Here is a 21,570-nt window from a genome sequence, read left to right on the forward strand (position 1 = left end):
CTGCACTGGAAAAGAGACCTCGATACCCCACACTCATGTCATGTGACTTGTGACATAAAAGACTCGGAGCTTGGATCACATGAAGGCTAACCGTATGGGGAAAACTACTGCTGAAGAAAACAATCTGCATCGTCGACCGAGAGAAGACTAAAGCAGGTCAAGAGACCTTTGGAAATATGCAGGCGTAAGCAGTGGAAGAGCATCGGCATGTGAATGCGTGACATCTGCCATGCTCGATCCGGGCGGCGCGTGGACGAGAAACACCGAGCTTGGGGTCAGCAGAGATACCTCGGCTCTTGACCTCCAGCTTGCCGAGAGGAGCGACCGTCATCGCTTTCTCCCCAGATTCTCCCGTTTTTTATTCATGAACCCGCCTCTCCCCAGCTTTCCAACGGGTGCTCATCTTACCATTCTCTTTCCTTAAATTACTTTTCACCTCCCTCACCTTCTCCGTTTTATTCTCTCCCTCATCCTCCGTCCTTCCGCATTCTCCTGACGATCTCACGAACCCTTTCCGACATGTCCGAGCTGCGCTTTGACAACCAGACCGTCGTCGTAACGGGTGCTGGTGGTGGCTTGGGTAAGGCATATGCTCTGTTCTTTGCTTCAAGAGGTGCGAATGTTGTCGTAAATGACCTCGGTGGTTCCCACGTCGGCGAGGGCAAGTCAAACAAGGTGAGCTTCACCGATCACATGCAATGGCCAAAATCTAATCTAGTTTCTTTTCCTAGGCTGCCGATGTGGTCGTCGACGAAATTAAAGCTGCTGGCGGCAAGGCTGTGGCCAACTACGACAGCGTCGAGAACGGCGAAGGCATTATCGACACAGCGATCAAGAACTTTGGCCGGGTCGATGTGCTCATCAACAACGCTGGTATCCTGCGGGATATCAGCTTCAAGAACATGAAGGATCAAGACTGGGATCTCATTAACAAAGTTCACACATATGGTGCATACAAGGTGGGTTGGGATTCTCTCGACTTTACGACGGAGGCTGATTGAGTAGTGCGCGCGAGCTGCATGGCCGCATTTCCGGAAGCAAAAGTACGGCCGTGTCATCAACACTGCCTCTGCTGCTGGTCTTTTTGGCAACTTTGGACAGGCCAACTACTCGGCCGCCAAGCTCGGCCAGGTTGGATTCACCGAGACACTTGCGAAGGAGGGTGCTAAGTACAACATTATTGCCAACGTCATTGCTCCCATTGGTATGCAGCCTCCGCTTATTTGAGGGTCTTAGCTAACTTCAACAGCTGCCAGTCGTATGACTGCTACCGTGATGCCTCCCGAGGTTCTGGACCTCCTCAAGCCCGAATGGGTTGTTCCCGTAGTCGCCGTTCTTGTCCACTCTTCCAACACCCAAGAGTCCGGCTCGATTTTCGAAGTCGGTGGTGGCCATGTCGCCAAGATCCGCTGGGAGCGCTCCAAGGGTGCCCTGCTGAAGACCGACGCATCCCTTACGCCTGGTGCCATTGCTCGGAAGTGGAGCGATGTCACTGACTTCTCCAAGCCTGACTATCCCAACGGCCCAGCGGACTTCATGGGTCTCTTGGAAGATGGATTGAAGCTTCCTTCTGCTCCCAAGGGCGAAGAGCCCGACTTCAAGGGCAAGGTTGCCCTTGTCACTGGTGGTGGTAACGGGTATGTCTGACATCCGGAGATGAATCTGCACATGCTAATTGCTTAGACTTGGTCGCGCGTACTGTCTGCTGTTTGGCAAGCTCGGTGCCAAAGTTGTGGTCAACGACTTGGTCGACCCCGAGCCTGTTGTGCAGGAGATCAAGAAGGCTGGCGGTGAGGCCGTCGGCAACAAGGCCTCTTGCGAGGATGGTGCTGCCGTTGTCAAGACCGCCATTGACACCTACGGACGTATCGACATTCTTGTCAACAACGCCGGTATCCTCCGTGACAAGGCTTTCACCAACATGAGTGACGACCTGTGGAACCCCGTCGTCAACATCCACTTGCGTGGAACCTACAAGGTCACCCAGGCGGCTTGGCCTCACATGCTCAAGCAGAAGTACGGCCGCATCGTCAATACTGCCAGTACCAGTGGTATCTACGGTAACTTCGGCCAGGCCAACTACGCTGCTGCTGTAAGTCCTCTGCAAGGTCTTGCTGTATCATTACTAACAGGAATAGAAACTCGGTATCCTTGGTTTCTCCCGTGCTATTGCCCTGGAAGGAGCCAAGTACAACATCAAGGTCAACACCATTGCTCCCAACGCCGGTACCAACATGACCCGATCAATCATGCCCGAAGAGATGATTCAGGCCTTCAAGCCTGACTACGTCGCTCCTCTTGTCGTTCTTCTCTGCTCCGACGTCACTCCCGAGCCTTTCTCCACCAAGGGTCTCTTTGAGTGTGGTAGCGGTTGGTTCGGCAGCACCCGCTGGCAGCGCACGGGTGGCCACGGCTTCCCTGTCGACGTCAAGTTGACCCCCGAGGCTGTTTACCAACAGATCTCCAAGATCACCAACTTCGACGACGGCCGCGCCGACCACCCCGAGAACATCCAGGCCGCCAACGAGAAGGTCATGGCCAACTTCAACAACCGCAGCGGCGGCGGCGGCAGCGAGATCCTCAGCGCCATTGAGTCAGCCAAGAAGGCCACCACCGATGGCACTCCCTTCGACTACACTGACCGCGATATTATCCTCTACAATCTCAGTCTCGGTGCCAAGCGCACCGACCTGCCCCTTGTTTACGAGAACAACGAGCACTTCCAGGCTCTTCCCTCGTTTGGTGTCATCCCTTGGTTCAACACTGCTACACCCTGGGACATGGGTGACATTGTCAAGAACTTCTCCCCAATGATGCTCCTCCACGGCGAGCAGTACATGGAGATCCGCAAGTTCCCCATTCCCACGGAGGCCATGACCAAGACCTACCCCAAACTCATTGATGTTATTGACAAGGGCGCTGCCGCTCTTGTTGTCGCTGGCTACACCACCAAGGACGTCGCGACCGGCGAGGATCTTTTCTACAACGAGTCCACCGTCTTCATCCGCGGCAGTGGTGGCTTCGGTGGCTCACCCAAGCCCACAGCCAAGCGCCCCAAGGCTGCCGTCGCCGCCTACAAGCCTCCCAGCCGCAAGGCCGACGCCGTTACCGAGGAGAAGACCTCGGAGGACCAGGCTGCTCTCTACCGTCTGAACGGCGACCGCAACCCGCTCCACATCGACCCTGAGTTCAGCAAGGTTGGCGGTTTCAAGACCCCTATTCTCCATGGACTCTGCTCGCTCGGTGTTTCCGGCAAGCACGTCTTCCAGAAGTTTGGGCCCATCAAGAACCTGAAGGTCCGTTTCGCTGGTGTCGTTCTGCCCGGTCAGACCCTCAAGACGGAGATGTGGAAGGAGGGCAACACGGTTCTCTTCCAGACGACCGTCGTTGAGACCGGCAAGCCCGCTATCTCAGGGGCTGGCGCCGAGTTGCTCGAGGGTGCCAAGGCTAAGCTGTAAACTATGCTCCAAATTTTGATGCCACGATGATATCTTTTATTTAAGGTTGTATATAAATAGTCGCTTAGCAATTTCCTTTCTACATCTTACCAGCTCAATCTCAGATCAGGAAAAAATAGTCTATCATGACGTAGTCTACCTCAACCATGGTCGGACAGTGGCGGCCGCATCAGCCGCAGCGGATATACACATCGTCCCTTTTTTCACTCCAAGTGGTTCGGAGTATAAGGAGATAAGATAGGAGTAGGACAGGACTCGGATAACCGGCAGAGCAAGCAAAAGCCAAGGAAACACTAATGCCAGTCAAGTGGGCAGAGTAAGCACAGAATCGGAGGCGCATCAAATGAGAGAGCCTGAAAAATCCGACCGATCTCCGTGCTCGATTCCGTCTGCGGCGAACTAAATTACACTATGGATGTGAAATCATTGTGTATTGGTTAGCTGTACCACTGTTCTGATTTCATTTAAGAGCCACTCTTCCCCGAATATCATCATTCCCTGTTTTTCGGGAGTCAAGTTCAGTTTCAACAACGACTCACTGTCGCTATGGCTTCTCTCGAGTCTGGCGAGAAGATGGACGCGAATCCTCCTACGCCCGTTGGGTTCTGGGATCCTGCGCTTAAGGAGCTACGGAAACAGGCTGTTTTCAAATGGGTGCGAACGGGTACGTACTGTCATAGCCACCGCCCCCCCTTGCGCATGACAACAATTCCAAACTCACCCAGTACAAACTAACCCTCGCAGTGCTAATCCTCTGCGTCTTCATCCTCGCCGTCCTCAGTCTCTACTGGGCCGTCCAATTCACCGTCGACGACAAACTCAATAAACTGAAAGTATGGGTAGTTGATTTCGACAATGCCGAAAATCCGCTCGTCGGCCCGGCCGTCACACAGTTGGCTACACAGATTGGCGCAAGTGGTCAAAGCCTAGGATACGTGATCAAGTCGCCTTCTGAGTTTGGTTTCGACCCCGTGTCCGTGATTCAATCCGTCTATGACGAACACTGCTGGGCCGCGATCATTGTCTCGGCAGACGCAACGACACTCCTCCGCGATGCGATCTCAAACGGCAACAGTTCGTACGCACCCACGGACGCCGCGACAACGGTTATAATACAAGCCCGAGACCAGACGACGTTCTCAAGCTACATAACCCCCGCACTGAACTCTTTCGAACTGCAACTCCGCGCATCGTTCGGACCAGAATGGGTATCGAATCTCACGTCGTCAGGAACAAACCTCGCCTCTGTCCCGCCGCAAGCCATTAATCCCGCCATCGGCTTCAGCACACTCGACCTCCGCCCCTTCGCCCCCGCAGCCGCAACGCCAAGTGTAACAATCGGCCTGATTTACTTGATCATCATCGCATTCTTCAACTTCCCCTTTACAATGCCCGTGCACGGCCTCTTCCTCAAGGGTCCCAACCCCCTAAAAATCCCACAATGGCTGATCTGGCGCGTCTGCAGCAGTATAATAGCGTACTTCTTCCTATCGCTCTTCTACTCGTTCGTTTCTCTCGCGTTCCAAATCCCCTTCACCAATGATCCAGCCCCCGATACCGTCTCCGCTGCAAACCCCAATGCATATGGACGTGGTTCATTCGTGGTCTTCTGGATGCTGAATTGGGTAGGCATGGCGGCGCTGGGGTTCCCGTGCGAGAATATGGCCATGGTTCTGGGGTTCCCGTATAGTAGTCTGTTTTTGATCTTCTGGGTTATTACGAATGTGAGCTCGGGGTTCTATGCGCTTGATGTTGCGCCGGAGTTCTTTCAGTGGGGGAGGGCTTGGCCGTTGCATCGGAGTACGTATACTTAACCTCATCTTCTCAGCTTGATTTTCCAGACGGGAACAGCTTGCTAATGTGCTTTGTTTTGTTCAGTCGTCGAAGCCCTCCGAACAATCCTTTTCGGAACACACTCGCGAATTGGACTCGATTTTGGGATCCTGTTTGCTTGGATTGCGGTATCGTTGGCTTTTTTCCCCGTTGCGTCGTTTATTATGAGGTGGAAGATGAAGAGAGGGTTGTAGATCTTCCATGAATTTACATTGAAGGTTGGTGATCTTCAGGGGGAGAAAAAAAGCAAATCCTTATGGATGGACATATTGAGAATACGTACTCCGTACTCGTATGAAGGTTGGTTTGGTCGATAGGTGGTTGGTGTAAAGTAGATATAGACAGATGTCCTGTACAATGACGGGCTTATAGAAGATACCATTACTAGTCAACAAATAAATTAATCAAAACAGATTCAATCCTTGATTCCTTGATGATCGAACTATCGTGTATAGATTACAACCTCACCCCAAAACCCACCCCAACACTACCCCCATTCCCATCCCCCTGTCACATACAACAGTCCACCCGCACCCAAAACTTACCACGCCCCCCCGGCACTTCATCGTCTCGATCCATTCCATCCCGCCGTACAGGAACAGGAACAGGAACTAGCCCATCCGGACCCTCGCACCGGAGATGGTAGTCTGCTGCAAAGAAAATAGGGAGGTAGCAGTAGGACATGACGCAGCGGAATTGGAGATAGAGGAGAGTCCCCACTTTGAGGTTCGTGTACAGGAGGATTGTTGATATTGAGCCGTCCATTTTTGAAGAGTATAGAGGGAGGAAGGAATGAAAGAAGGAAGGAAGGAAGGAAGGAAGGAAGGAAGAAAAGAGGGAAGTAGATATGAAGAGAGAGAGAGAGAGAGCGAGAAGACAAGAAAGGGACTAGTATAGGCAGGTAGGTAGGTAGTATAACCTTACCCTCGGCCCTGGACCTACCAGAGTCCAGATAGTTAGGGTCCTAGTTCCGTCCACGATTCTCCCTGGGGAAAATCCAGCCCAGTGCAAATGATAACCCACGTTCGCGAAGAGAGGAGTACTGGGAAGTGTAAACCGGGAAGATGGTGGTTTAGATTCGTGAGCGTTGGGCGCGGGTATATAGATGGTTTTTGGCGGCGAGAGGCCATTCCCGTTCTTTTTTGGATAGTTTTTGCCGCTTGGTAGGTAGGTGTGCCGTATGACTCGAAGACGAGTGAACGGAGTTACTTGAGGTAGGTGGTATCTGTAGCTCGATCCGGATCGGGGGTACTGTGTCAGCTGGCAGGTGTAGTCGTAGTGGCCAAAGGGGAGTGTGACTTGTAACAGGTACCCTGAACTTGTGGAGTAGCATGGGTAGCACCTTGTTCTTAAGCCTCTCCCTTGGATAAAGTTCTCCGTCTAAGCTTTTTGTGTCGCTTGGATCGGATTGTGTTAGGGTTGTCTGATGTGTTTTGGGTGTGGGATGGTTGGTTGTGCGGTTGTGGCTGTAGTTTATCTGGATCCCATATCTGGGGACTGTGCTGTAGTAGACTTCAAAGAGATGAATACAATGATGAACAATCATAGGTATCTGCGGTAGTGGTCTGCTAATAGAAGGATGGTGGGACGGCCGGAGTTTATATAGGCCTTAGCTCCTGCCTCAACAGTACTGGATCTAGAAAGTAAGGAGAATGACATGAGAATTAACATTCAACGGTAGGTTTCCTCGCTAATTGGCGATGGAGAGGTTTAGAGAAGGATTATAGTGCAAGCGGACGATATCCATGATCTCTAAGGGCAAGCGATGAAACGAGCCCGATGGTAGGGCTTCGTTCCTTCCCTTGTACCTGCACTATACCTAATGAAAGAAGCGAAGCCACCGCTCAACAACAACCCTCACTGTTTTGCTGTTGAATGAATCTACATAATCAACTTTGTTCCAACCGCTGAGTTCACTTTACACTCTATTGACCTTGGTTGCTCGGTTGTCGGGTATCGGTTGTTGGATCCGATCGGTATTCCTCTTAGCCAAGTGGGTACAGCCCTATGCAATGCACTTGAAAGTTGAACAACAAACCCAGGCTCCAGCGAACAACAACAACGTAGGACAGCTCAGGCGATCATAATCTGATTATTATAGTACTACCCAACCACGCAGCCGCAGCTGACTGGCCTGAACCCCAATAATGCTGTCATATCGCCACATCATTGGACGCCATGAGTAATGCGCAGCAAAAAGTTGGATGCCAAGCGGCTTGTCTTGGATAAAATTAGGACTGGGGAGGCATTGTCTCACCATAAGCAGGATCAGGATCAGCTCCTTGTTTGTTTTAAATAAGTCTGGGGCTGCAGCTCCTTTCTCTTTTTTCTTGCATTCAGTCTTTCAGTCTCTCGCTCGTTGTTTGAATCTACAATCTATTGTATTGTTATCCTCATTATTCTTACTATCAATCATCCCTCGTTACCTACCACATCAACAAACAAAAAACACCACACCATGTCATCCACATCCACCTCCACCGCCGCCGCAGCAACCTGCACCGGCAACGCCTGGGTCCTCCCCGTCCAAGATGTCGCATGCGCCGTAACCTCCGTGTCCGACAACTACACCACCATAATGAACGAGTGCTGCAAAGACGCCACCGTCGAAAACTACAACGACGACTGCGGTCTCTACTGCCTTGCACAGGGCCAAACGGGCCAGGAACTCCTCGACTGCATTTCCGATCAGGGCGCCACAGACGGCGACTTCTTCTGCGGTGGACGATTGAACGAGACGTCTTCGGAGCCTACGCCGACGAGTGATGATGACGACGAGGATAGCGATGATGCGAGTTCGACCCATGATGCGGATGCGGCTGATACTACGGATAATGCGGCGGTTCACCTTGGACAGCCCGTGAACAAGGCGGGACTGGGTGTGTTGGCCATGTTGGTTGTTTCGGCTGTTATGGGTGTTGTTGCCTGATTTCCCTCGCATTTCTCCCATATTCCCCTTGTTTACGCCTGCAAGGGATGAAGTCGCTGGATCGGACTTGGATACCGTTGTTTATGTTTATGTTTTGGATATGGTAATATTTAATGGTTTGGAATGTGTGGATGCTGGACTGACTGGACTGGACATTGACTGTCGCTTGGTCTTTTATTGGATCGTTGTATCATATTGCATGTGCTGGTACATACTTATGTGCATAATTGACATACCATCGCTCTTATAAGGGCAAGATATACTCACTACGGTCGCACAACCTCAACAGCCCTGCCCACATATTGCAACGTAGAACAAGGTCCTGAGGTGGTGCGAAGTAAACGAAATTATACCATCTCAGGGGACTTTAAGCATCTACCTCACCTACCTACAATTAGGCGTGCTCTGCATGTTGCGTATACTATACTATACCGGTACAGGTACTGATCTCGCAGCCCAATCCCATTTCGTCCCATCGCATTCCATTCTCTCCTCTTCACTCCTGTTCCCCGGGTGTCATTCCGCCTCATCTCCCATCACCTGACCTAGAATAACCAACCTGCCAGTCTTATGGTATTTCCCTCGTACTCGCCCAACGGGTATACAGCGCCAGTACCAACTTCCTCCAAGTTGTACGCAGGGACGCGGGTGTCAAATAAGTGGATGGTCGGGAGTCGAATACTTACGTAGTGCTCTATGGTACCGAGGGTACCGATGATGTTGCTCCAAGGGGAACGGTAGGTATGACCCGACGTGAAGATACCTATCTACCGGCTAGATACAGTGGTAGGTAGGTGAACAAGGGGCAAGGAAGTCGTTGCGATGCTGGGCCGTCAACATAAGCTCGGTAGGTAGGGTTTCGACGTCGAGGCGGGGGAGTCTCAGTTGAGTGCCCGGGGTCCAGGTCTGCAGGAGCTACGCTTCCTACGGAGTGCATATCCGGCAGGATTATCATAATTGCAGTTTAATAAGTAATGAAGTAGGAAACATCCAATCGCGCCCGGGCCTTTTGCAGGGTTGGATAGGCTCGCCCTCCTGCCGTATACGTACCCGTCTCAATCGTCCTCGCGACGATGTGAGGGCTCTTCTGACTGATTCCCACGGTTACCTGCAAGGTCCCTCGACACCGCCACGACATTTCCAGGCTCGTGTTCCACATTAACGACGCCCAAAGAAACCGATGATTCCTGCCGCAGCCTGCGCTCGCTACCGCGCGATGAACTCCCCCGACTCGCCTTGCGCGATAGGGCACGCATGAACCCTAAGTTGGACATGCGGATTGGGGTTGTATTCGACCTATTCTCACTGCCCGAGCCCATGTTGCGGGCGCTACTGCTGTATGAGTCGTGGTTCTGTATGGTCACGAACAGTTGACGGAAGGATGCGACGCAGGCGACCATGATAGCTACCATCAGTAGGGTTAGCTGGAGTCGGAATGGGTTTAATATGATAGACATCGAACGAAGGCAGGGTAGGTATATACCGGTGGCCACCTCGACAGAGCACCAGAGATTAAGCCAGGTAATGTCAAGCGTCCTGTCGCTCGAGGTATTGACCGCGACTCGGATGATAGCAACTGCCATGATGAGTAGCGTCATGGAGAACAAGATAAGCAAGACAATTTTCTTGCGCAGGGGCATTTTGATGGGCCAGATTATTAGGATCGGGATTGAGAGGACTGTTTCATGTTATTAGCATCCACTACTTTACGATGAATGTGTGATGATGGGGGTGGTATCCTGGTAGTTGGAGGCACATACTCAGGAGATCGGAGACGAGATCGCAAACGCATTGGGTGTAGAAATTCGGGTTCTGTTGGCGAACGCGGGTGGTCGACGAAGAGTAGCCTAGTATAGATTGCAGAATTAAAACAAGCCTGTATCAATTCCCCTTGCACAGTTTCCAGTAGCTCAAAATTATACCGTAACAAGTCAAGGCAGGCTTACTTTCTGTCCAATGGCCATTCCTCAATGAACCCTGGTACACCTGTATGCCAATAGCAACGATTCCCAAAGCAACAGTAAGACCCAAGACAACCCACCACCAGATCCTGTGGCTTCTAATCTTCGACCCGAGCTTGCGAAAGAAAGCCAGAACCGAGATCTTGACAGACCACAGTCCGGTATAGAACAGCAGGCCGAATACCACATAGTACCGGGTAAAATCCATATACTGCGCGTAGAACTCCGGCGGCCATGGCTTGACCTCATAGAAGCGGTAAAGTAAGGTTGCTTTGATTTGCCAAATCGTTGTTGTGGATAGAAGCGTCGCCCACGCGAATATCACTAGAAAGTCGTCTAGGAAGAGACGGCGGTAGAGGCTGAATCGAATGCCTAGACGACCAATGACGAAGAGAGACGCGACGGCTGTAAAGGACCACTGCACGATCTATAATATGTGAGTTAGTCTGATAGTGGCGCTGGAGTTATTGAAGTCCATATTCATGTAGAGAAACTCACCAGGAATGCCCGCTCGCTGATTCTTGTGCCCTGGGGAAGGGGCTGTGGGCTTGACATCGCCAACTGGCGATGTTGAGGTGAGTGCAGACACTTTATAAGAATAGAGAACTAGAGAATATGGGACAGCGGATTAAACTGTATTGTCAAATTGTGCGTCTGGAAATCCAGCATAAACTGGACAGGAGTTGATGCAATTCGGACAAGGCTGAGAAAATCTGCATATCTCTACTCAGCCCCGCCCGTGGTACATAAGCCGTCGCCATGAACGTCGCATTACATGTTGGATGCAGTGGCTGTGCCATCCTCACACTGTGTAACAGCCAGGATACCAATAACAGTCCATGAATAAAGTGAAAACTCGGTGTTAGGTCGTCTATACTTGGTGCGCTATATCAATCAGTACCGCTCCATACAGTCTTCTCTATCTCAAGAACGCCGTCGGCTTTGTATCTGGAGAGACTATTTGTGACATTAGAACGGGAAGCAGGAGCACCTAGAAGGTTGTGAGATTCGGCGCTGATACTAAAATGTAGAATATGACTCTATGATAGTGTAGTAGGTCGCTCCTTCTCCAAGGCGAATGTTGAAGAGCACTCAGACGGGAGGTAGGGCTATCCCCAAAACCACTGCACCAACTCTCAAGGCTCAGAAATCATGCAGGTCAACCATCATTCGCAATTTCTTCAACCAAAATTTGGATCTCGCTCGTGGTCGAACGGCTATCTGTGGAAGTATGATCAGTTGTTCATGCATCGGGATACACTCTTGCCCTGGTTCCTGATCCCTGAGGCATATTAGATCGTTGCTTCTATGTGCGATGGTCTATCTGCATTCTCACCAACCTCGACCCCTCGACTGTGCCCCTCTGAGTCCAGCTACACCAAAACTCTTAAAAGAGGCAGGATCGCGGGTCGCTTCTAGTAATATGTGGCTCTTGCCAGCATTGACCAGCTGCAAAAACAGCCTTCTTTTCCAATTCCTCACTGCCCGACCAAGAGTCGCTTCCCGGGCGAAAGGCAGGAGCAAGTTGAAATCCAAGCAGAGATGGACGTGCTGCGCCTTAGCAGTGCTGGATTACAGGCAATCCATTGAGACGGTGAACCTGTCTCACTGTGGAATGTGTCACAGCGTCACACTTCTCTCCTTGTGCTCTCCTTGCCGCTTGTTCGTATCGCGTGATCGTGATACTCGTTCGCTTCCTTGGAGGACTGTAACACCCTGCCTTGAAAGCTTGAGCTTAACCTTAGCCAGGCAGTCCTTCCTTGCATGCTTCTCTCGGTAAGGCTTCCGGTCCCGGTACCGCTACAGCAGCCCAAAAGTCGCCGGACTATATATCCGATCATGGCCTCTCACAATGCCCTTCGGTCCTGCCGCTCTCTTCTCTCGGTCATGCACTATAGCACTTTGATTAATTATCGAGATCGGGATAAATTCATTCCATATGCCTAACGAGATCTTCTTAGGAAATCTTCCGAATGCAAATCCAGATCCAGAATCACAACCCGCCTCGAAAAATTCCCTTACCGTATCCAATGCCACCGCCACCACCACCACCACCTCCACCTCCTCCAACCCAGAAACCAACGATGAACCACATTTAACCAGAACCCTAACGCCTCTCTCGACCGTTGGGCTGGCGTTCACAATAACCAACACATGGATGTCTTATACCGCGACATTCGGTCCATCGTTAGCATACGGCGGTGGTGTAACGGTTCTTTTCGGGCTGATTGGGGCTGCAATAGCGCAATGGATTGTGCTCTTGGGCGTTTGTGAGATATTGCAGGTTGTTGAGAGGTCTGGTGTACGCTTTCTATCATGACTTCCTGGCTTGATGCTTTTGAGGTGGAATCCAAATGGAAGCTGATGATGAGTTATGTAATAGGGCTGCTATGCATTTACATACGCCCTCCTCCCTTCGAAATCAAAACACCGGAACCCTATCTCGTTTACAGTGGGAATGGTGAATCTTCTGGGCTTCTGGATCGGTGGCGTTGCGGCGGGAATATATACGGCGCAATCCATATTCGGACTCGTGGGATTTTGGCATGAGGAGTTCGAGCCATGGAAGAAGAGATGGGAGGTTTATCTCGGGTTTGTGGCTGTTGTTTCCGTTTCTCGTACGTTCATCCTCTGAGTCCTGTCACTACTACCTACCATAGGTACGAAAGCCATGGCTTCGAGACGGGTTACTGATTGGATGGCCATACGCAGTACTCCCAACCCTAACAATTCCTTCATCAAAGATAAAGTATCTAACAACGGCGACGCTTTCCCTCACGCTTCTCTTTTTTTTCACTACATTAATCACCTGCTCGACACTCCTGCATCATGGCCAGAACAACAGCATCAGCAGCTATAACAACCAGACCCGGTTTCACACGAATTCAGGCAGCGCAATCCTAACAACCCACATCAACACCAGCGGCTGGCCAGACAGTATAGCCTGGCTACTGAGCATAAGTGTTGGAATGTACGCTTTCTCGCCGACAGGGACGGTCGTGCACATCGTCGAAGATGTTAAAGAGACTCATGGTGCGAAGGGGGCTGGTCGGACCGTTGCGGCTGCTATGTGTTTTCCCTCTTTTCCTCTTCCCCGCCCCCTCTCTCTCCCCTATAAAGGTCCAACTAGTGCATATCACACTAACAATTGGTCTTGACATGGGACAGAAATCTGACAATGGGACTGGGTCTAACCACAGCTGTGGCCTTCATCATCGTGTTGCTATTGGGCATCAAGGATATCAACGCCGTGCAAGAAACGTATATGCCGAGTCTCGAGGCATTCCATCAAGGGAGTGGAAGCAGGGTTATTGCGACAGCGTTACAGAGCTGCTTGGTGGTTTTATTCTTCAGTACAATCGATCATCTCTCATATCCCAGCAAAAAAGGCCAGCGCTAACGCTAGGTATCTTGCCTACATAGCTATCGTCTCGACGCAGTGGGTATCAGTCAGTCGAATTGCGTGGAGTTTAGCCAGGGATGTACGCTCCCCTCTACCTCCTCAATCTCTATATACTTGACACCAATTAACTTCTATTGCTCAGAACGTCCTTCCCTACTCAGCTTACTTCAGCCACATCTCACCAGCCCACAACAAACCACTCCGAACGACCTTCCTGTCCGCCTCATTCTTCGTTATTTTCGGGGTTATCTATATAGCCTCCAGCACGGCGTTCAACTCAGTGGTGAATATGGCCACGTTGCTGGTTAATATTGCCTATGCTGTGCCGCAAGGGGTATTGCTTTTTGGAGGGAGGGGGAGGTTAGATGAACTATTCAATGATGGTGAACCTGATTCGGGATCAGGGGTTGAAATTGATGGGGTGAAGAGAGAAGGAAAGAGGAGGTTTGATCTGGGCAAGGTAGGATACATCGTCAATGCGTTTTCTGTGGTCTGGACGATGTTTGTTGGTGTACTGTTTTGTTTCCCGACGAGGATTCCGACGGAGGCGGGGAGGATGAATCAGTATGTTTTCCTTTATTTCCCTCCTTTCTGGCTTTCTGGTGAGAATTATTGGGCTAACAGTTCATTGCAGTGGCTCCGCCGTCCTGGTCACCCTCTTCCTCGCCATAGGAGTCATGTACATCTTCCGCCGAAAGCACTATACCGGACCGAGACCCAGACCCTCCACTTCCAGCGACAAACCCACATCCGCATCAGAAACTACGCATCAACCCTCGGCATCCGCGGCAGCGCGAGCCAAAGCAACAAAATCCCACCCGATAACCCAATCACAAACGGCTGCAGAACCTTCACGCCCTTCGCCTGCGCAACCGCCCCAACAGCGAACGGAAGAACAGCCGCTCCAGACGCTCCAAATGCCGCCGCAAAGCCGATTGCACTGACGTGCAGAGCCCGGGGAAGGAGACGAGTCGCGACCACCACGGCACCGGGGAACATAGGGCCTAAAAAGAAACCCTGGAATGAGACTGCTACCACGCTAGCGTAGAAAGTTGGGACTAGCCAGAAGATTAGGTTGAATGCTATTGCCAGGACCAGGTATATCTGCATCATTATCAGCGTCATCCTCCACAATATTCAAACAATCACAGGGGATATTAGGAAACGCACAGCAATAGCACTCTTCTCTCCAACCCTTGGCGTAACAAACCCCAACACCACCCGTCCAACCGTAATACCAAGCCAATACCCCGTACTCCCCATCCCGCTCGCGAACTCTGCGCCGTCCCGCACGCGCATAAGGAACGTGACAACCCAGCCTCCAATCGCAACCTCCATGCCGACATAGCCGAGAAGAAAGATTGAAAGGAGCCAAGTGACGCGCGCGTACCGGGGGATGAAAAGCGCGCGGCGAACGCCGCCTTTTTCGTCCAAGGCTGTTTGTTCTGAGCTGCCGGGGTTGGAGTTAGGTATGGGTTGAACTTGAGACGCCCGGAACGCAGCAGCGTTACTATCCCAGAAGGCGTAGAGGCAGAAGACTAGTTCTGTAAAGGCACAAGCAACCTACGCTAATAATCAACCTCTTGTCTTTCTGTCACAAGTAATAAGAACCCAAGGAAAACGAAATGCACATACCATAATATAATAAAAATACCACCACCCCACCCTAACCTGGGTAACCAAACTCGTCGCAACAAGCGGCGCCATCACAGCCCCCGCCCCATAAACACCATGCAACAATCCCAGCATCTGATTAGAATCCTTCATACCCCCCACCCAAGCATTCCACGCTGAGTCCGCGAGTCCATTTCCCAGGCCCGCGAAAATGAACGAGACTACTAGAACAGGGTAGGGAGGGTGCACGCTGTTCACGATGTATGCGGCCAAGTGGCAGCCCGGTGAGAGGTAGGCGATGCCGCGCCGGCCGAGGTGTAGGTGGAGTTTGTTGTTTGTTAGGGCGGCGAGCGTGTAGCCGGCTATTGGGGAGAGGAAGACGAGGCTTACGGTTGTGTAGGTGAGGGTGTAGTGGGTTTCGAGCTTGGGGAAGTTAATTGCCATATTGGAGATTTGATGACCATGTAAGTGTCAAGTATTGGCGGAGGAACTTACGTATGGGAGGAGAGGCTGTTTTCATAATTAGTACAGTTCACTTCAGTTCAACAAACTGGAAGACTAAAAGAATGGATGGAAAGCGTATAGAGAACTCACTCCGTAAGCCGAATCGTTCGCCCCCATGACGAAGAAAGCCCAGAACGTCGAGAGCGTCTTGACGACATTCGACCGGGGATAGTTCCAGCATTCGATGTCTCCGGTATTCATCCCTTCAGCCTCAACATTGCGGGTGGTAGATCCATTGCTGCCAGTAGTATCGCTTCCCTGCAGTCCCGAACTTTCAAGACCCTTCTCCGCATCGGCGATATCGCGGGGTTGTTGCGGGTTTAGTTGTGTTTCTGCACCCCCCATGCTGATACCTACAATGTACCGAGCCGCCTATTATGATAGAAGCGCTTGCTTTTCTTTTCTGCATGAATCCAGCAAAATTCCAGACCAGAAGCTGCTTTATAAGACTTCATCCTCCATCGCAGATCTGATACCCCGCCAGTGGGCGAATTTACCAGAACAGGCAAGTCTTTCAGCGTGGAGTGAACCGGATCAACTACCAAGGCCCTACTGGTAGGCTAAGGTTAGTCTCCGCTGTGTTCTTGGTTAGGCCCGTCTGTGCCCGTGGGGGAATCAATACGTACCGCGTTATTCCATGAGAGCACTAATGGAGGCTAGCGACGGTCATCGTTTGAGAACAGTGGGAGTATATCGGACGTCGATTTGATTGTTCTCTTGGGGAATTTGAGACTTTTGGGGGATCCATGGTTCGTCCAAGCGATTGGGCACTGTGAACTGATGAATGTAGAGAAGCAATGACATATGGAAACCCAAGATAGAAGTGACAGGAACAAGTTGCGAAAATGGTGAGTCCGAGACGATCTATTTGCACTTGCGATCTGAAATTGTTTGAGAATCGATCGAGACGTTGATGGTCTTGAAATGGTGGAGATCAGCTGACTCCGGCCTTGCTCTTCCAGTCTCTGCGATTGATCACATTCAACACCTAACGGTCGTTTCTGTTTGTAGAAGCAATAAAGCTCACTTGAAAGCAAGGGGTGATAGTAGAAGATGAACATAAGTTTTGCTCTATTAATCTAATAAATACATGATACCATAAACACATGCTCCAGTTCGTGCGAATCGTCTGGCGGCAAACAAATGAAATAAAACACAGAAGAAAGAGATGTAGGAAAAAATTAAATATGTAGACCGCCGTGCAAAAATATGCGGATCAAAGTCATTGTACATCGTGCGTTTACTCCGGCTTGCGGGCGACCATCAGGTACATCGGAGTGAACAGCTTCTTCGCACCACCAGCGACAAGGCAGTCGCCAGCCAGGGCCAGACTGTCGGCCGTCTTTTGTGTGCCTTGCGGGAAGAGTCGGAGGGTCTCCATAGTACCGATGAACTTGTGGATAATTCCACGGCCCCACCACGTCATGCGGGCAATGGTGAAGAAGTCCCAGGGAGAGGTCATGTGCTTGAAGGAACCGGCAAGAGGATAGTACCAGGGGATCTCGTCGGATCGGTCAGCCAGGTCCTCGTTGTGAAGAAGCTCGAGGCCGGCGTCCTTGATGGCAGCAAGACCCTCGGAGACCTTGACCATGTTGGAGATACCGTCACCCTGCTCGATACCGAGACGGATTGTGCGGTGTTCTTGGTTTTCGTTGTCGTACTCGTCAGTCATGAGCCACTCGTAGACACCGAAGATACCACCGGGCTTGAGAACACGCTGAATCTCCCTGTAGACACCAACAAGCTCGGGGGCGTGAACAGTAGCCTCAATGGCGTACACAGCGTCGAAGGAGTTGTCGGGGAACTGCATCTGCATGAAATCACCCTTGACGAAGCTCAGCTTGTCGCTGAGTCCCTCGGCCTCGGCGTAGCGAGTCGCGCGCTGGATCTGGTAGTCGTTGTTGTTGAAACCAACCACGTTGGCGTCGGTGAACTTGACAATCTCACGGGCAGGACCGCCAACACCGCAGCCGACATCGAGCACCTTCATGCCGGGCTTGATGCCCATCTGGTGTGCAAGGTAGTGTTCGTGACGAGCGATAGCCTGGTGGAAGGGCTCTCCGCGGGCGAAGCGGCAGAAGTGGAAAGAGGTACCCCATCCGTTCTCGTACAAGTCGGTTGCAAGGTTGTAGTAGTGGCGGGTCAACGTGGCATATTCAGCGCGGCGAGCCTAGTAACAAGAAAGTTAGTACTGATAGAGCGCAATTGCATGACAGAAACTTACAGCGCGAGTCTCCTCTGTCTCATCGGCAGCAGCCTTGTTGTCCCAGTGCTTGAAGTACTCGTCAACAGCGGCTTTCTGAGCAGCAGCGCTCTTCTGGCGCATGGCAGCGAGACCACCCTGAGCCTCAGAGGACTGGCCGTGCATGGCCTTGTTGAAGTCAGCATCACGCTGGTGGTTCTCCTGCTCGAGAGCTGTGGGAGCCATTGTGTTGAAGTTTTGAGAAAAGAAAGTGGTGTGTTGAAAAGGGGGCGAAGCGGAGGACCTCGAAATTGAAGATCTGGGGAAATTGAAGTGAGTGTGATTGAACAGACAACACAATTGACAACTGCGATTGCAAGACTTTATAGCCTGCGATAAGAATGAGGGCAACTAGGGTGCTTGAGGTGTTTTGGAAAGAACAACAGGAGAAAAGAAGACAACTTGGAATACGCGGTGAATACGACGGCAAAATCACCTCCACCTCCTTTCTTGTCTTTCTTTGAGGACGGCATTTTTACCTGTTCAGCCAATCATAGCTGTCCTTGTCGGAGGCTACGCACGGCTCTAGCTACATCGGGGCTAGTATGGGATGATCCAGCAGTCCCTGACAGCGAGCACTGGGCAATCGCACTGTGCAGAGAGCGAGCACATGAAAGCGAAGAGGAGAGAGTACGCGATACGCAATCAATTGCGTGGACGGGATTGGCTTGTTCATGCCCTGAAATTCTGAAACCTGATATTATTCTGCATCCTGCAGGTGGAAATCTGACAACGTCGTATTCGATACGACGACGATCTCCAAACTCGCAATTTTGCAAATTGCGTTGCCTGAGGTAGCGTGGCCAGACTACTCCAGCCAAGACTCCGTAGTCCGCGGACTCCATGGCCTATGCTCATTATCACGTGAAAGCCGTTATGTAAGAAAAGCCACCATTAGCCACGCGGTACCAGCCACAGCAACAGCCACATCTTGGGCTATCGATAACTTGTGTCATTCATGTTCTTTGACCTGCCTTCCAACTCTCCATCAACATGCCGCCCCAAATCAAACAGGACCTTAACAGGTCAGGCTGGGAGTCCACCGACTTCCCATCCGTCTGCGAAAACTGCCTCCCCGAGAACCCCTACGTTCAGATGCTGAAAGAAGATCACGGCGCCGAATGCAAGATCTGCACCCGTCCCTTCACCATATTCCGCTGGAAAGCCGACCGCACAGCCCGCACCAAGCGCACGAATATCTGCCTCACATGTGCCCGACTCAAAAACTGCTGTCAGTGCTGCATGCTCGATCTGTCGTTCGGTCTTCCGATCGTGGTTCGCGATGCCGCGCTGAAGATGGTCGCGCCTGGGCCGGAGAGCTCGATCAACCGTGAATACTACGCCCAAGGCCACGAGAAGGAAATTGAAGAAGGAAGAGGCGCAGTCGAAGAATATGAAAAGACAGATGAAAAGGCTCGCGAGCTACTTCGGAGACTTGCGAACAGCGAGCCGTACTACAGGAAGCCCCGACAGCAGATCGAGGCACCCGAGGACGGAGAAGCCGAACCTTCAACGTCAGAGGCGCCGGTCGTTAAAAGCCGCTATGGCAACGCGCCAGGACCTATTCGAACGAGCGAGAGCAGACGAGGCACAGCACTTCCCGGTCGAGGAGGTCGGGGAGGTGCCCGCGGCGGCCGCCGACCATTCCCCGGTACCGCGCAGGTGCCTCCCTCGCAAGAGGATATTCTTCCTCCAGCGGATCCCAACATCACATCTCTATTCGTCACCGGTGTCGAAGACGATCTCCCCGAACACGCTGTTCGATCCTTCTTTGTACAGTTCGGCCAGCTCCGATCGCTAATCTGCTCTCACCGCGCCCACTGCGCCTTCGTCAACTACGCCACCCGCGAGGCCGCCGAGGCCGCCGCCAAGCAATGTCAGGGCAAGGCTGTCGTACAGGGTTGTCCCCTCCGAATTCGATGGGGTAAGCCCAAGGCTTTGGATAACATGGACAGGGAGGAGCGCTTGAAGTATGCTCGTGAGGGTCGGACAGCAGTTGGATCGCCTAGGAACGCGGGTCAAGAGACGAGAGCCATTACTTCTGGGGCTGAGATGCAACAACAACCGCGCAATGTGGCCGTTGCCCCTCCTCCTGGTAGTGGCGAAGTTCAATATTCGAGCATGTCTGGTGATTAAGCCTTGTATTGTTTAAGCGTGGGTATAATTATGGTATGGGGGCTTCATGTCTTTCGAAGCGGGCGTTTTGTATGTACTTTAGATAACTATGAATACCCAAAAGTTTACAATGTCTATAATATCCTAGTTTTTTGTCCACTTGTACAGGTCGAGTCGGATGAAGAGCTGCCTGCCGGAATATATATATTTCGGTCTCTAGAGCTACCAAACTTCCACCTTCAATAATCTCGATAATGAGCTGGAGAATTGCAATTCTAGTCTTGTTCTTATTGGGTCTCCCCTCCCACAGTCTACATTGAACAAACCTATCCAACCTTTTGACATACTATACTACTCCCATCACAGGATCACCTCACAGCCTCCCTTTCCCTATTCCAGAAATCTGGAATTTGTTATAGAAAATGCATCCCATTCTAACGCTCTAATCTCAAAAACGCCAAAGAAGAGAGTAAGGAAAAAAAAGTTGGGTATACTATTATACAATCAACTGCCCATATGCGACTTTCACAATGTTATACATCGTCCGGTATAACTATCCCATATTCTCCGGAACCCTACTATTGCGCAGAGCAAGGCTTATCGACCTTAACGCTCTTCCCACCAACCTTGACAGAGTCGTTGTCGCCGCGCTCGATGTCTTCGTGGATGTTCAGTTCTGTAGACAAACTAAATTAGCCTCTCGTTCACTTCTAACCCGGCCCATAATCTTTCCCATGCCGGGAAAGCAAAGAAAGTGTACTCACCCCACTTAGCATCATCATCTCCCGCCTCCCTAGACCCCTGCACAATATTGTGGCGCAGGATGTTCGCGACTTCCACGGCCTGGTTGATCTGCATGGGCGTGTCGATGCCGAAGCGGCGGTGCTTCTCGAAGTTCTGGCGCGCTTCTTGGCGGGCTGCGAGGAGGACGCGGGTGTCGTCTACACAGAGGAAAGATGGTTAGCATATTGTTGGACTATTAAGCGGAGACTGTTGTCTTTATTTTGTGGTGAATGGGTGGCACTGACTTTGGAATGCGATGCGGGTGGCGCGGAGGATTTGGCGGTAGGCGCTTAGGGGGGAGATGGTTGTGGAGGACATTTTGATTTTGAGGTTTATGAGGGTCGTAGGGATAGAGCACTGGGATTAATTGATTTCGTGATGCTTTGGCTGGTTGTACCTGGCGGTTGAACGGAGTGTATGGGGTGATGCGAAGTAGGTTCCTGGCGGATAGGTCGGCGAAGGTATCGCAAGAAAGTTCTTAGACTCTAAAAAAGAGCAAAAAGTCAAAAAGATAACAATTGGTAAACAGCAGTAATATCCAAGAAACAAAGTCGTTATATCCTCATGGTCCTCGCCTTCAACCTCCGAAACATGCATGTATTGATTGGCCGGTGGCAAGGCGGGGGAGATTGGCAGAAAAAAAATCGCCCACTCGATTTTCCACTTTGTTGTCCAAGGCTGCGTTATCTTTATCCCACCTCCATCTTTTCGTCCTCTCGAAGCGCAAG

At 51.4% G+C, this 21,570-nt stretch overlaps 10 protein-coding genes across 10 annotated transcripts; 5 read left to right on the top strand and 5 right to left on the bottom strand.

Moving 5' to 3' along the window:
* The first annotated feature begins 328 nt into the window (after positions 1-328).
* Positions 329-3,551, top strand: mfp (putative peroxisomal multifunctional beta-oxidation protein (MFP)). Its single transcript, XM_073768658.1, has 6 exons — positions 329-675; positions 732-959; positions 1,006-1,204; positions 1,250-1,637; positions 1,684-2,092; positions 2,139-3,551. Exons 1-6 carry the CDS (start codon positions 520-522, stop codon positions 3,456-3,458), a joined length of 2,700 nt encoding a protein of 899 aa, XP_073628256.1. The 5' UTR covers positions 329-519; the 3' UTR covers positions 3,459-3,551.
* A 324-nt stretch (positions 3,552-3,875) lies between these two features.
* Positions 3,876-5,702, top strand: BDV14DRAFT_172933 (SNG1 family protein). Its single transcript, XM_073768659.1, has 3 exons — positions 3,876-4,122; positions 4,203-5,258; positions 5,337-5,702. The coding sequence occupies exons 1-3, from the start codon at positions 4,005-4,007 to the stop codon at positions 5,483-5,485; spliced, it is 1,323 nt and encodes a 440-aa protein (XP_073628257.1). The 5' UTR covers positions 3,876-4,004; the 3' UTR covers positions 5,486-5,702.
* Positions 5,703-6,082: 380 nt separating this feature from the next.
* Positions 6,083-6,967, bottom strand: BDV14DRAFT_172936 (uncharacterized protein). Its single transcript, XM_073768660.1, has one exon. The coding sequence runs from the start codon at positions 6,835-6,837 to the stop codon at positions 6,364-6,366; it is 474 nt and encodes a 157-aa protein (XP_073628258.1). The 5' UTR covers positions 6,838-6,967; the 3' UTR covers positions 6,083-6,363.
* Positions 6,968-7,749: 782 nt separating this feature from the next.
* Positions 7,750-8,220, top strand: BDV14DRAFT_199992 (uncharacterized protein; the record flags this gene model as incomplete). Its single annotated transcript, XM_073773416.1, has 1 exon — positions 7,750-8,220. One exon carries the CDS (start codon positions 7,750-7,752, stop codon positions 8,218-8,220), a length of 471 nt encoding a protein of 156 aa, XP_073628259.1.
* Positions 8,221-9,275: 1,055 nt separating this feature from the next.
* BDV14DRAFT_199993 (uncharacterized protein) lies at positions 9,276-10,736 on the bottom strand (the record flags this gene model as incomplete). The annotated part of the gene is made up of 5 exons (XM_073773417.1): positions 9,276-9,625; positions 9,704-9,898; positions 9,981-10,067; positions 10,167-10,608; positions 10,680-10,736. The coding sequence occupies 5 exons, from the start codon at positions 10,734-10,736 to the stop codon at positions 9,276-9,278; spliced, it is 1,131 nt and encodes a 376-aa protein (XP_073628260.1).
* Positions 10,737-12,120: 1,384 nt separating this feature from the next.
* Positions 12,121-12,816, top strand: BDV14DRAFT_199994 (uncharacterized protein; the record flags this gene model as incomplete). The annotated part of the gene is made up of 2 exons (XM_073773418.1): positions 12,121-12,483; positions 12,565-12,816. The coding sequence occupies 2 exons, from the start codon at positions 12,121-12,123 to the stop codon at positions 12,814-12,816; spliced, it is 615 nt and encodes a 204-aa protein (XP_073628261.1).
* A 1,303-nt stretch (positions 12,817-14,119) lies between these two features.
* BDV14DRAFT_56885 (putative MFS transporter) lies at positions 14,120-16,042 on the bottom strand. The gene is made up of 4 exons (XM_073777057.1): positions 15,793-16,042; positions 15,220-15,708; positions 14,755-15,147; positions 14,120-14,688 (listed from the first exon to the last, which is right to left on the bottom strand). Exons 2-4 carry the CDS (start codon positions 15,640-15,642, stop codon positions 14,347-14,349), a joined length of 1,158 nt encoding a protein of 385 aa, XP_073628262.1. The 5' UTR covers positions 15,643-15,708; positions 15,793-16,042; the 3' UTR covers positions 14,120-14,346.
* Positions 16,043-16,852: 810 nt separating this feature from the next.
* Positions 16,853-18,866, bottom strand: erg6 (sterol 24-C-methyltransferase). The gene is made up of 2 exons (XM_073777056.1): positions 17,927-18,866; positions 16,853-17,872 (listed from the first exon to the last, which is right to left on the bottom strand). The coding sequence occupies exons 1-2, from the start codon at positions 18,128-18,130 to the stop codon at positions 16,943-16,945; spliced, it is 1,134 nt and encodes a 377-aa protein (XP_073628263.1). The 5' UTR covers positions 18,131-18,866; the 3' UTR covers positions 16,853-16,942.
* slt11 (Pre-mRNA-splicing factor ECM2) lies at positions 18,838-20,207 on the top strand. The gene has a single exon (XM_073768661.1). The coding sequence runs from the start codon at positions 18,938-18,940 to the stop codon at positions 20,078-20,080; it is 1,143 nt and encodes a 380-aa protein (XP_073628264.1). The 5' UTR covers positions 18,838-18,937; the 3' UTR covers positions 20,081-20,207.
* Positions 20,208-20,250: 43 nt separating this feature from the next.
* Positions 20,251-21,399, bottom strand: BDV14DRAFT_172947 (LYR motif-containing protein). Its single transcript, XM_073768662.1, has 3 exons — positions 21,088-21,399; positions 20,824-21,000; positions 20,251-20,735 (listed from the first exon to the last, which is right to left on the bottom strand). Exons 1-3 carry the CDS (start codon positions 21,158-21,160, stop codon positions 20,638-20,640), a joined length of 348 nt encoding a protein of 115 aa, XP_073628265.1. The 5' UTR covers positions 21,161-21,399; the 3' UTR covers positions 20,251-20,637.
* Positions 21,400-21,570: the final 171 nt, after the last annotated feature.

The sequence above is a fragment of the Aspergillus stella-maris genome, assembly GCF_047715825.1.
Source record: "Aspergillus stella-maris strain CBS 113639 unplaced genomic scaffold BDV14scaffold_26, whole genome shotgun sequence".
In the NCBI taxonomy this organism is placed as follows: domain Eukaryota; kingdom Fungi; phylum Ascomycota; class Eurotiomycetes; order Eurotiales; family Aspergillaceae; genus Aspergillus; species Aspergillus stella-maris.

Bases quoted from the DNA above. Each gene is read 5' to 3' on its own strand.
- mfp (XM_073768658.1), top strand. From the start codon at position 520: ATGTCCGAGCTGCGCTTTGACAACCAGACCGTCGTCGTAACGGGTGCT. The intron at 1,205-1,249 runs GTATGCAGCCTC...TAACTTCAACAG, and splicing joins CAACGTCATTGCTCCCATTG to CTGCCAGTCGTATGACTGCT. The intron at 1,638-1,683 runs GTATGTCTGACA...CTAATTGCTTAG, and splicing joins GTCACTGGTGGTGGTAACGG to ACTTGGTCGCGCGTACTGTC.
- BDV14DRAFT_172933 (XM_073768659.1), top strand. From the start codon at position 4,005: ATGGCTTCTCTCGAGTCTGGCGAGAAGATGGACGCGAATCCTCCTACG. The intron at 4,123-4,202 runs GTACGTACTGTC...TAACCCTCGCAG, and splicing joins TTTCAAATGGGTGCGAACGG to TGCTAATCCTCTGCGTCTTC. The intron at 5,259-5,336 runs GTACGTATACTT...TGTTTTGTTCAG, and splicing joins GGCTTGGCCGTTGCATCGGA to TCGTCGAAGCCCTCCGAACA.
- BDV14DRAFT_172936 (XM_073768660.1), bottom strand. From the start codon at position 6,837: ATGATTGTTCATCATTGTATTCATCTCTTTGAAGTCTACTACAGCACA.
- BDV14DRAFT_56885 (XM_073777057.1), bottom strand. From the start codon at position 15,642: ATGGCAATTAACTTCCCCAAGCTCGAAACCCACTACACCCTCACCTAC. The intron at 15,148-15,219 runs GTATGTGCATTT...TTATTAGCGTAG, and splicing joins GGTATTTTTATTATATTATG to GTTGCTTGTGCCTTTACAGA. The intron at 14,689-14,754 runs GTGCGTTTCCTA...ATAATGATGCAG, and splicing joins GAGAGAAGAGTGCTATTGCT to ATATACCTGGTCCTGGCAAT.
- erg6 (XM_073777056.1), bottom strand. From the start codon at position 18,130: ATGGCTCCCACAGCTCTCGAGCAGGAGAACCACCAGCGTGATGCTGAC. The intron at 17,873-17,926 runs GTAAGTTTCTGT...TCTTGTTACTAG, and splicing joins AGACAGAGGAGACTCGCGCT to GCTCGCCGCGCTGAATATGC.
- slt11 (XM_073768661.1), top strand. From the start codon at position 18,938: ATGCCGCCCCAAATCAAACAGGACCTTAACAGGTCAGGCTGGGAGTCC.
- BDV14DRAFT_172947 (XM_073768662.1), bottom strand. From the start codon at position 21,160: ATGTCCTCCACAACCATCTCCCCCCTAAGCGCCTACCGCCAAATCCTC. The intron at 21,001-21,087 runs GTCAGTGCCACC...TCCTCTGTGTAG, and splicing joins CACCCGCATCGCATTCCAAA to ACGACACCCGCGTCCTCCTC. The intron at 20,736-20,823 runs GTGAGTACACTT...GTTTGTCTACAG, and splicing joins AGATGATGATGCTAAGTGGG to AACTGAACATCCACGAAGAC.